The sequence below is a fragment of the Vitis vinifera genome, chromosome 16, assembly GCF_030704535.1.
Source record: "Vitis vinifera cultivar Pinot Noir 40024 chromosome 16, ASM3070453v1".
Classification (NCBI taxonomy): domain Eukaryota; kingdom Viridiplantae; phylum Streptophyta; class Magnoliopsida; order Vitales; family Vitaceae; genus Vitis; species Vitis vinifera.
In genome coordinates this window covers 20,194,042-20,206,370 of record NC_081820.1, presented here as the reverse complement: position 1 = coordinate 20,206,370, position 12,329 = coordinate 20,194,042, and the positions used below count along the sequence as shown (strand labels likewise).

Here is a 12,329-nt window from a genome sequence, read left to right as displayed (position 1 = left end):
GAATTTTTATATATAAAAGAGGATTTGAGATGAGAAACATAATAATTTTAATTATTTTCAAATTTTTACGATTAAATTTACTAAAAAAAAATCCTAAAATAAGTAAATAATTGTACCAAACATAGCCGGACCGAATTTCAAAATTTAGAGTTAGATACCTTTTCTATTTTTTATTTTTAAAATAAAACGGTAGTAACTTTTATATAAAAGAGTATGGATTTAAAATTATTTTTAAAACTTTTTAAATTTGAGATAGTAAATATTTTTTTCTACCTTAAAATTTTTAAACATTTCTTAAAAGTCACGATTTTTTAATATAAAGGTTCTTACATTTTACATGGTAGTTAATTGTCATTTTCTATTTTTAAAAAAATAAAAAATAAAAATTAAAAGTATATACAAACAATATACCCAAACCAGGCTTAATAATTTAATAATCAATTTATATCTTTGTATGCATAAATTTTACCAATGATCCTACAGTGTAATCAAAACAATAGGAAAAATGATACAAAATAAAATATTTAATTAAAATTAAAATTTGTAGGGTACAATCTCTGTAGTAATATTTTTTACAAAAAAATATCTTCCTCTTATTCTTTCACTTTGATTATAATTTGGAAGATCAATGAATTCTCAATTAAGTAAATTTGTCAACAAGAGAATATTTATTTATTTATTATTATTTTGTTCTCTTTTGATTTCAAAAAGAATATTTGTTTCTTTTTTTAAAAAAATTGTCAATTAGAGAATATTTATTCAATTTTTTTAATTCTCTTTCAACAATAATTTGGAAGATTTGATTTTATTTGGAAGACTAAATTTTGTAGTCTTCCAAATTTGACCACGTGTCACCTTTTCAACGTATGGCAAGTGTCGAATATGTGTAGGACCAATAGGTTTTTTTTTTTTTTTTTAAAAAAAAAACCAATTTAATGATAATTTATTTTACTAAAAATTTTGATGTCTACAATCTTCAAACCAAAGCCTTTATCATATTCAATACAAGGATAATAAAAATTTGTAGGGTACCAATTTCGTGAAAGAGGGAAATTGAATTTTGAATTCCCAAAATTTGATTGCTTTATTCAAGGAATTTGGTTCCTTAATTTTAGCAACTTTTCTCCTCCTTTCTTTAAGTTTTGCCAACAAAAATGTTTATTATTATCTTTTTATTCTATTTTTTGTTTTTTTTTTTAACTTCAATGGGAGATTTGTTTTTCATTTTTAGGAAACTTGTCAAAAAGAAAATATTTAGTCTTGTAGCAAACTTATAGTGTGGACCCTTTATTTTACTCGATGCGTTCCTAGCGCGACTTGCTTTTTATTTATTTGGTGAAAATATGATTTTTAGAAAAAGACTTTGAAGTTGCCACTTATTTTTATTTTATTTTTAAAGGGAAAAAATAAAATAAGAAAGAATGTGAAAAACTGAGGCGGGTTCGGAGGTCAGGTTACTTATTGAGAAGGTACGGTAAAAAGACCGAAACATCCCTCTAAGTTCGTCTCTACTAAGTAAGGTGAAGTAAACATGGTAATTAACTAGAAAATTAATAGATACTAATGAAATGATCAAATAATAAAAGGAATCATATATGAGAATAAGCAAAGTGGGAGTGAGAGCATATCTTGACAACAAGTAATATTGCGCTATCATGAAAATAAGGTTAGCTCAAGTATAAAATTATCACATGTATATCAAAAAGTAAGACAAAGATCAAGCAATATACATTAAGCATAACAATTGACAATCAAAAGAGATCATATGTAGGACTCCCACCAAAGCCCAATTTATCTTGCATGAATTAGTCTTACAAATTCCATTATTTTAGAATTATGAAAAATCTATTCTTACTTATTTAAAATCAAAGAAAACGAAAAAAAATTATTTTAAAATCAAAGAAAATTTGAGAAAAGTGCTTACTTGAAAGGAAAGGTAGCAAATTTATTTAAAAATAGGATTTTTAGCGACTTAGAACCCTAATGGATGATGAAAAGTGGTAGGATAAAAAAATAATTGAAAACCGAAGTGAAATTAAAATTATTTGAAAGAAAACTAGAGTTTTGGAATTTATTTAAAAATTGAAGTCTTGAAAATTATTTGAAAATTGGATTTTTGAAAATTAATTAAAGAATTGGAATTTTGAAAATTATTTGAAAATTGGAGTTTTGAAAATTAAATTTAAGAATTGAAATTTTGGAAATTAAATTTTGAAAGAAATTGGAGTTTTGAAAATTATTTGAAAATTGAAGTTTTGAAAATTAAATTTAAGAATTGGAATTTTGGAAATTAAATTTTGAAAGAAATTGGAGTTTTGAAAATTATTTGAGAGTTTGGAGTTTCAAAAATTAAATTTAAGAATTAGAATTTTGGAAATTAAATTTGAAAGAAATTGGAAATTTGAAAATTATTTGAGAGTTTGGAGTTTTAAGAATTGGAGTTTTGAAAATTAATTTTGAAAGAAATTGGAGTTTTGAAAATTAATTGAGAATTAGAGTTTTGAAAATCAAATTTAAGAATTAGAATTTTGGGAAATTAAATTTGAAAGAAATTGGAATTTTGAAAATTATTTGAGAGTTTGGAACTTTAAAAATTAAATTTAAGAATTGGAGTTTTGAAAATTAAATTTGAAAGAAATTGGAATTTTGGAAATTAATTGAGAATTGGAGTTTGGAAATTAAATTTGAAAGAAATTGGAATTTTGAAAATTAAATTTGAAAGAAATTGAAATTTTGAAAATTATTTGAGAGTTTGGAGTTTTAAAAATTAAATTTAAAAATTGAAAATTTGAAGAATTACTTGAGAATGGAAATTTTGAAAATTAAATTTAAAAATTGGAATTTTGAAAAATTAAACATATTCATTCAAAATTTGCTTGGGACTGTCGTCTACATATTGCAAATAATCATGCCAAGCATCCAAGTTTGAGCAGGTGTCAACTATCAATCACAGATAAAATTGGACGGCTGGAAGTTGGCAGTGAAACTGTGATAGACAAAAGCAAGTCCATTAAGACCTTCCTAATGCAAATTTTTGAGGTAATCCTTATTTTTTTTGGACTCAGAGTATCCTTTTCATTTCCTTTTGATTTTTTCAAAACTGTTCAAAGATACTTCCCTTTTTGGTACTCAAGAGTTGTCTCCTTATAGTTGTGGACCCTTGAGGCTTATGCTCAAGGAATGAAGTTGGATAACCCATAAATTTAAGAATTTGACACCATCTAAGGGATATGCGGTATTATAACTATGGCCATGATAGCACCAACACTGCCTCAAAACTTGGACCTTAGTTGGCTGTGAGCAGTCTTAGGGTCATGAAAACTCTGGGTCAGCCTGTGATTCCATGGAGACTTGAGTGTCACTCAGTTAAGCAAGGATGCAGGCATTTGGTCTTGCACAGGTTTGCAATCATACTGATTTTGAACTCTCCCTTTCTGTGTAAGAGAGAATTTATTGACATCACATGTCATATATGTACCATCCATATTCTACAAAATGTTTTTCTTTGTGCAGCTATGATACTTTGTAATTCTTAAATTTCTTTTTTAAAATTTTGAGAATATTCTGCTTTACTCATGTAAACAAACAGGAATCTGGTAATACTGACATTGAAGGAGTGGATTCAACAAATGCATGCTATGGTGGGACTGCAGCTTTATTCAATTGTATAAATTGGGTGGAGAGTAGTTCATGGGATGGGCGTCATGAACTTGTTGTGTGCACCGACAATGCTGTATGATCTCTTTCTTAATGGGCCTAGACTTTCTTCATCCATTGTTTATTTGAAAGATTTAGTTGTAGTTGGAAGTAGAGAAGCAAATGGCTTCTAAAAGAGCTGGCTTTCTATGAAATGTTATGGAGGGAATTTGTATGTGGGGCTCAGACCCCAAACATATTATCAAGCCCTGTAACTGGACAGTGGGCATGTTTTGTTTGCTTGGCCTTATGATGAGTTCGCCCTAGAAGATTGTCTATTCTTAAACTATTATGATTGGAAGATTCTTAAACTATTATGATTGGATGATTTTGGATATCTAACTTGAAGACTACAAAATTGTGCTTGCTTTTATGAATAATGAATAAAGGCTTCAGAGCAGCCAAAATCCACTTCAACTCTTGATTTTGAAGCTGCCATATCCCTATTCAAACTAAGCTGTCAGGCAAAGGTTGTAAGGATAAATAAATTAAGCACATCCTTTCAATGAGCCTTTGGATTCAGAACCCAAGCTCCAACAGGGTGGACATGGTTACCTGCGTTCTCTTTGCCATTTTTATTTCACCGGTTCAAGGACATCACATCTAAAGGGACCTCCCTTGTTTCAGGTCTATGCAGAAGGTCCAGCCCGACCAACTGGAGGAGCAGCTGCCATTGCCATGCTAGTAGGACCTGGTGCACCTATTGCTTTTGAAAGCAAATTTAAAGGCAGTCATATGTCTCATGCCTATGACTTCTACAAGCCCAATCTTGCGAGTGAATACCCTGTAATGCTTCTTCACATTTTCTGTCATTTTTTTTGAAAATTTAGATAATCACTCTGGTTTCTTTATGATACTTTTGCATATAATTGCTTGTTAATGTATTGGAAAGTTTTGTTTACAATTCTCTGTTTAGGAGCTCCTTTTTCCACAACTTTGTTCTATGTTTAAAACACATGATGATCCAGGGAATTCCATTTCTGATACCATTTTCACATTTCCTATATTAATCATTTTCTGTTGAACAACCAAAGGTTACAAAAATGTAATAAAAATAGTGTTATTAAACTGAAAACCATGCCAACATTTTGATGTAAAGTTGAACATCATCAGCTTTGCTGTTGCTCCTATTAGCCAACCTTTTATTCTTTTATAAGATGGTCTTCTAGTATAGTTTGGAAGAACCATGACCAAAAGAGAGAAGGGACTGGGCAAGGTAATGCATTGTTCTGATCAAACGTAGAAGAACTTATATTCTTTCATAGAGTTGCAGTGAGAACTTGGTCTTGACAATTTAAACCCATTAAGGAGGATGAGAAGAGTCAAAATGGATAGTAGAATAGTAATTTCATCGGGCCAAACACATTGTAACATAATATAAAATGACAAATACACACCAATTTAGGGCATAAAAGTACAATAATTTTGAATGAAAATCCACTAAATTGATGATGATTCACATCATTTTCTATAGGGAGTTACCTTTGATAAACCATTTCGTGAAACCCTTGATTCTTGCAAATTAAATATAAATTCATATATTACACAAAAAGAAACATATATAAAATACAAAATATGTTTTCTTTTATGCTAACCTAATTCTTTTTTTGTCAATTGATATTTCTAAATGAGTATTTTTAGGATAAAGCTATATCAATATCGATAACTTCGATGATTTCAAGTTCAAAGTTCTTCAAAATATAACAACTAGTCTCAGCTGCTTATGCTTCAATCATCATGTGGACTCAAAGAGTTCCTCTTTGGTGAAATGAGTGAAATGAACTATAAATAATTTAGGATAAGAAAGATACAAAAATTGAGAATTTGTATGCAAGATAAAGAGTAGCAATAAAAAAGATGATAATCATAGAAATAAACTCACTTATCTTATCTTAGTGTAAAGTCAATTCAACAATATATAAATAAGAAATTGGATGGCTAGAACCATGTGAATTTGTGGATATAATTAAAATTAAATGAAATAAAAATGTTAAATATCTATCATTTCATAGATATCAATTTTTAATAAATAAAATATTGTAAATGATTCAAATATATTTATTTATTATCTTTGTACATGCCTATTCAATTTCAACTTTTCTCCTAACTTAGCATCTAATTAATAATGTAGTTTGGTTTTGAATTTATACAAATAATATATTTTGAAAAATAATTAATAAATATAACATAAAAATTTGGACTAGCATTTGTTGACTTGTATTATACTATATGCCCTTTTATATTATTAAATTCAATAATGACATCATAAATGTGTGAGATAGCATTTATTTCTAATAAGCCACCATCTAGATGGTTAAAAAAAATCATTAAGATGGCATTAAATATTGTCTTATACAAGGAAAATTTATTATAATGGTGTCATTAAAGTGAAAATTTTATTTTTATTATTATTATTTTTTGTCTTCCTTATTTAATGCAAATATTAGTCTTATCTAATAATATTTTAAAATAATTTTTCAATGGGTAAAATGGTTTTTAAAAATTTATATTGTCCTAGCTGTCTCATAGTCACCTTCCATTGAATCCTTCCATTGAATTCATGAACTTACTATGGTTTACATCTTATGGTTTCTTGCCCTTTTATAGAATTGGGTCTCTCCTTACCATCAAGCATCCACTAATTTTTTAGGTTTGTTCTTTTCAATATTTTCCATTTTTGTTTTATTTTTTGTTTTTAATTTTTTAACATTTTAGTCTGATTACTCTGGAAGAAATTCTTACAGACGAAAAACTTGAGGAAGTGTGAATGGCATCGCCCTCGAATCCAAATGAGGAAAACCTTTCAATTGAGAAGCCTACAATATTAGAAATCTCTGCGGCTTTTCCTGCACCATCTGATTCCGTTTCCAAGTCATCGGAGGCCGAGGGAGAACAAGAAATATCGAGGAAAACAGAGATAGCATTGCCGAAAAAGCGGGCAGCGGATCGACATGTGAAGGTGGATGGGCGTGGCCGGAGGATCCGGATGTCGTCGGTTTCCACAGCGAGACTATTTGAGCTGACAAGGCAGCTAGGCCTCAAATCAGAAGGCGAGACCATCCGTTGGTTGCTGAAAAACGCGGAGGCTGATATTATTAGAGCCACAGGGAGCGGCACTATTCCGGCGATCGCAACATCGGTGGGCGGAACTTTGGTGGTTCCAAGGGTAACAACAGGAGAGGCCGCAGCAACAACATCAAATGCAGGGAGTGGCGAAGGCCTATCAGAATCGTGTGGGTTGGCTCCCATTTCTTCTGCTGCACCTCGAGGGCCTTGATTTTGGTCAGAATACAAATACAACAACTTTTTTAAAAGAGATTGTTTTATATTGTTCCATTAATATATTCCATTTAATTTATTGAATTTTTTTCAAATAAACATTTTTGGAAAATTTGGGATGACGGTTGTGATGTTTTTTTTTTTTTTTTTTAATTGAAGTTATGCTAAAAGTTGTATTTCTTGAATTGAAAATTGAGTCATGTATTAACATGCAATGATGAAACAATTTTATTAGTATGAATTTGAAAAAAAAAAAAAAAACTTCAAAGATGTCATTTTTGACATTTTTTTTAATCGAAGTATGTTGAAAACCACATTTATTAAATGCAATATTAATTATAAAAAAAGTTATATTAACATAATATCATTTTATTTAATTGAAGTCGTGTTAAATATTATGTTAGTTCAATGAGTGAAATGAATTATAATTACATTAACATGAAATATTAATACTATAAAAAAATATTTTTCAGATTTGTCATTTTCAGTGCCACGTTTTTTAAGTACGTTAAAAATCGCATTTAGTGAATGTAGAGTCAAATAATATTGAAATTATATTTACATAAACCATCGTTATTAGTATGAATATGAAAATATTCTTCTCCTAAAGAGTATGTTTTGAATTTTGAACTATTTTTTGTCAAGATATATAAAGCAAGTTCAAGTGAAACTAGAATATTACATTGATATCTTTTTAGTTCAAATGTAAATGTATATTTGTTATGTGGATTGTGAATTTTCTATTGATCATATATAATAAGCATTAATCTTCAATGTCTATTCTTGTTTTGCAGGATGAAAGGCTTGAATAAAGTGTGGTTTTACTACACAAATTGCATCAATTGTTTAATGTAGGTTAGTTTACAATGGAGTTGTTCCCTTTCCCTATCCATTACCCTTTCCTGTCAATTGATTCTTCTCTTCTTTCTTTAAGGAACTTTCAACTTGTCCAAGTTTTTAGCTTGAAAATGCTTTAATCATGTTGATGTCCTTGGATGACTATGCATTAGTAAAAACAAAGGAATGGAGGAAAGATATCCTTGAAAATTAATAATGAAAGTTTGCAATTTCAAGCTCCTAAGATGAATAAAATGGATATCTCTACTATAAGATTTAATTAGTAAGATCACTAAACATTGCATCTTAGTAGTCGAGATACGTCTTGCATCGTGCAAGAATATTTTGACTATAGTGGAATTAGATATCTAAGTATTTGCTTGATACAATTTATGTTTTTTGTTTGAAATCAGAAAATAGGAATAACTTTTATATAAGTTACAACTCGTAAAGGATTATATTGAAAGATAATAGTTCTAAAACTTGTTTAAAGGAAATGAGGTTAAAATTTTTAATGAACTCAAATTTTAAAAATTTTGAAGTGATTTTTAAAGACACAAGGTAAATTCTTATTTTTTTTGTATAAGATATTTTATATTGTTAGATTAATATGTTCCAAAAAAAAAAAAGGCAACCAAGGACACAAAGAAAGGTAAAAGATCATGTCTAAAAGTATCATTTTTTGCTATGTCATTGTAAGTTTTAGTTAACAATGATGTGCATAATGTTAAACAATAACACTTATATATGAATCTCATTTTCATTAATTTTATCAATGACACTTGTAGAAGCATGATCTTTGAAGATTTTCTATTAAAAGTAATATTTTTGTCTCATTATTAATATAATGTATTTGCTATATAATTAAATAAACAAAAAGGGAAACAATTACAAACCATAAAATTAAATTAAATTTTACTAATTAAAATATCTTCAAATATCGATATACAATAACCTAGTTCAAACAATTAATGTAACTACTTATGTATAATAATTACTTTTAAATTTGTTAATTATATCGAAATATTTCAACATGTATTCCAATCTATATCATGCAATTTAAATCCAAGATGGTTCAAATTTTAATCTTTAATATTTAATGATTTAAGTTAAAATTTATTTTTGAGAAACATAAAAAGAAAGAGATGTGAAGAAAAATGAGAATTTAGAGGGAAAAAAAACATCTATTTTGAACAAACATTGAGTTATAAGAAATGTGTGATGTGTATATGCATTTTATAATCAATTTTAAGAGGGTGTACCATTATAGTTGGAGATTTGAGAACTCAAAGCCCTACATAACAAAAACATGATATCGATGCTTCGTCATTATATATCACCATCCAAATTACTTATACATATAACAATTGTTTATAGGTTTTGTATTTATATATAGCATTCACATTTATCTTGAAATTATGGGCCCTCCTCTTTAACATCACACATAATATTTACCACCATTGGTCACTTGAAATTATCCAAATTACACATATTTTGATGATAGTAATAAATAAAATTATTTAAAAATTTACATAATTGAAGTATGAAAGTGAAATGAAGAACAGTAAAATGTGGGTCTGACAAGGTGTACAAAAAAGTGGAGTTCAATTTAATATTTGACTTGATGTATCTCAAACTCCAACTTAAAGCTAGAAAGCAAAAGAGATGGTGTTCAAAACTATATTGGACTTAATTTGTAACCATCAAATTAAATGCCATAGCCACAAAGTCATCAATTAAATTTTTCTATATAGAGAAAGAAACATTTCAGTGATCTTTCAACTCAATGCTTCTACATCTAACGTTCCTACATGAATCTTCTAATTGTCCTTTATTTCTATCTCGCCTCCCTACAACTCATTCTCTAATTGCAACCCAACTGCCCATTCTCTATCAAAGCTCTAAAAGAAAAGTTAGAAAACCAAATTGTCAAAATAAGAAAATGAACCCTTTTCCTAAAAGAAGGAATGGAAATTGACCATAAACAAAGACAAAATTTTAAGTCTTGGTACAATAGATATAACTGAGGTTTGTTCTCTAAAAAAGAGAAATAGACCCTAGTACTTCATGCTGGTGTTTTTGTAACAAATCCCATGGAGGAAAAGAGCATATACAAGAAGTTCATTAATCGATCATAGAGTGGAAAGTACAAGACTCATGTACAAAGCTTATTATTTGAGTTTCAAATTATTTTTAAAAATTGTTATATTCTAACTCATTAAGTTTTATTTAATTTTGAGACTTATTTGATTAGTAAAAAACAAAATTTGAAATATCTATTTTATATATAAAAGAAACAATTGAGTCATTTTAAACCAATTTGTAGACCCCCGGAAGCAGGGACTTTTTTTTTGAAATTTTTATTTTTATTTTCCCGGGGCTCGACATGATGGGAGAGCTGTGTTTGGGGGCTCTGAGGCTGCAGGGGAGGCAGAGTTTTTGGGCGGCAGAGGGGACGGGATACGGCTGGCTTGCTGAGGAAGACTGAAAAGGGAGGAAAAGAGGAAAAGAAAAGGAGAAAGGGGGGAGATCTGCAGAAAGGAGGAGAGGGAACGGCTGAGAAAAAGGAGAACAGAGAGAGATTTTGATCTAGGGGAAAAAACAGAGGACACCATTAGGAGCCATTTTAGGGTGGACAACGAACAGGTTAGTGAATGCTATGCTTTCGAAATCAGTTTTCATGTTTTATTTCATCTCGCTATACATATTCTCATGATTCTGTTATGTTATTATTTGTCCAAGAACTGATATTTCGCATACTGGTGCATGAGATAAAATATTGGTTTCAATGTTTCAATATTGAGAGGCAAGTTAACGTGACTGTAAGATGGGATTTTCGCTACCTATTTATGCTACAAATATTCCCAATTTTTTTTTTCTTTTCTACCCCACCTGAGCAAACCAAACAATAGAAAATGAAGATGGAAGAAAAAGGAAAGGAAAAAGGTCTTACAGAGGGATGTTTGAAAAGAGTATCTGGGTGAGAGAATAAAAATATATATATAAAAACAGGAGAATGGGATTTTTTTTTTCTTCCGGGATTGGGAGGAAGCTCTCTCTAGATGAAAGTTGTGTTTAATTGATTCATCCTTGAGGAAGGTGGAAGCATCATTTTTGGATAATCTCGCGGGTGCCATTCTCGCCGTCTTCCATCAGAGCCAAGGATTTTCGCCTTTTTGGACGGGAGAAGCTGGTCAACACAGTTCTCGGCGAAGGAAAACGCGTTGATGTATTTTTGTGGAGGAACAAGAAGATCTCCGCCGGAGTTCTTGGCGGAGCTGTGCAGCGATGAGGGGATGCCGGCAAGACTGCACAGTGGGAACATGAAGCTTTTCTCTCTCACGAAATGTCATTAAGGCTAACTCCAATTTGTCTTTGATTTTGGGAGCAGCATTTAATGAGGGCACCAGTAGAAGCCTCCATCCCAGTTCTCATCATTAGTCAAATGTGTTTCTTTATTGTTTTATTTTTTATTTGCTTATTCATCTATTATTATTTTTTTAACCCATAAAAGCTAGTCATCACATGAAAAGCCATCTTGCACTCCATGTTCTAATTTCCATTGTCCCCACCGACACTACCAACCCACTACCAATCTCACCTTTTTTTTAATTCTTTCACATTTTGATGTCCAAATTTAATCTTCCAAATTTTTAATTTTTAAATTTAATTTCCAAAATTCCAAATTCCTTAAAAATTAATTTTCAAAACTTCATTTTCTCAATTTAATCTTCAAAACTCTAATTTCCAAACTTCACTTTCTTTTAAATTAATTTTCAAAACTCCAATTTCTCTCAAATTTAATTCCCAAAATTTAAATTTTTAATTTTAATTTTTAAAACTCCAAATTTTCAAATAATTTTCAAAACTCCATTTTTTTATTTTTACTTTTTAGAAAAACTTTTATTTTTAAACAATTCTCCAATATTCTAATTTCCAAAATTCCAGTATTCACATTTATTTACTTAATCATTATTATTTCGTTTATTTATTTATCTACTCATTTTTAAAAAAAGTCATCTCTTTAAATAACTCTTCAAATTTTCAATCTAAAAAAATTCCACTATTCACGTTCATTCGTTTAAACATTATTTTTGTTGTTATTATTATTATTCCATATTCATTTATTTATTTATTTTAAAAATTCAAATCATTATGGTTTAATTATTCAAAAATCGTACTTCCGAATTTAATTTTCAATCTCAAAATTCTCACTATTCATGTTCATCCGTTTAAACATTATTTTTGTTATTATTATTATTATTCCATATTTATTTATTTATTTTAAAAATTCAAATCATTAAAGTTCAATTCTTGAAAATCTGACTCCTGAATTTAATTTTCAACCTCAAAAATTTCACTATTCACATTCGGTTGTTTAATGATGACTCTTGTTACTATTATTATCCCGTTCATTTATTTATTCACTTATTCATATATTTAAAATCCCATCTCCAAATAATTTCTCAAAATTTCAATCTCTAAATTCAATCTTCAATCTCTAAAGTTCTATTTTT

At 29.0% G+C, this 12,329-nt stretch overlaps 1 protein-coding gene across 1 annotated transcript; it reads left to right on the top strand.

Annotated features, from left to right (window-relative positions):
- The first annotated feature begins 6,463 nt into the window (after positions 1 to 6,463).
- Positions 6,464 to 6,973, top strand: LOC104882167 (transcription factor TCP9-like). Its single transcript, XM_010664255.1, has one exon. The coding sequence runs from the start codon at positions 6,464 to 6,466 to the stop codon at positions 6,971 to 6,973; it is 510 nt and encodes a 169-aa protein (XP_010662557.1).
- The last annotated feature ends 5,356 nt before the right edge of the window (positions 6,974 to 12,329 follow it).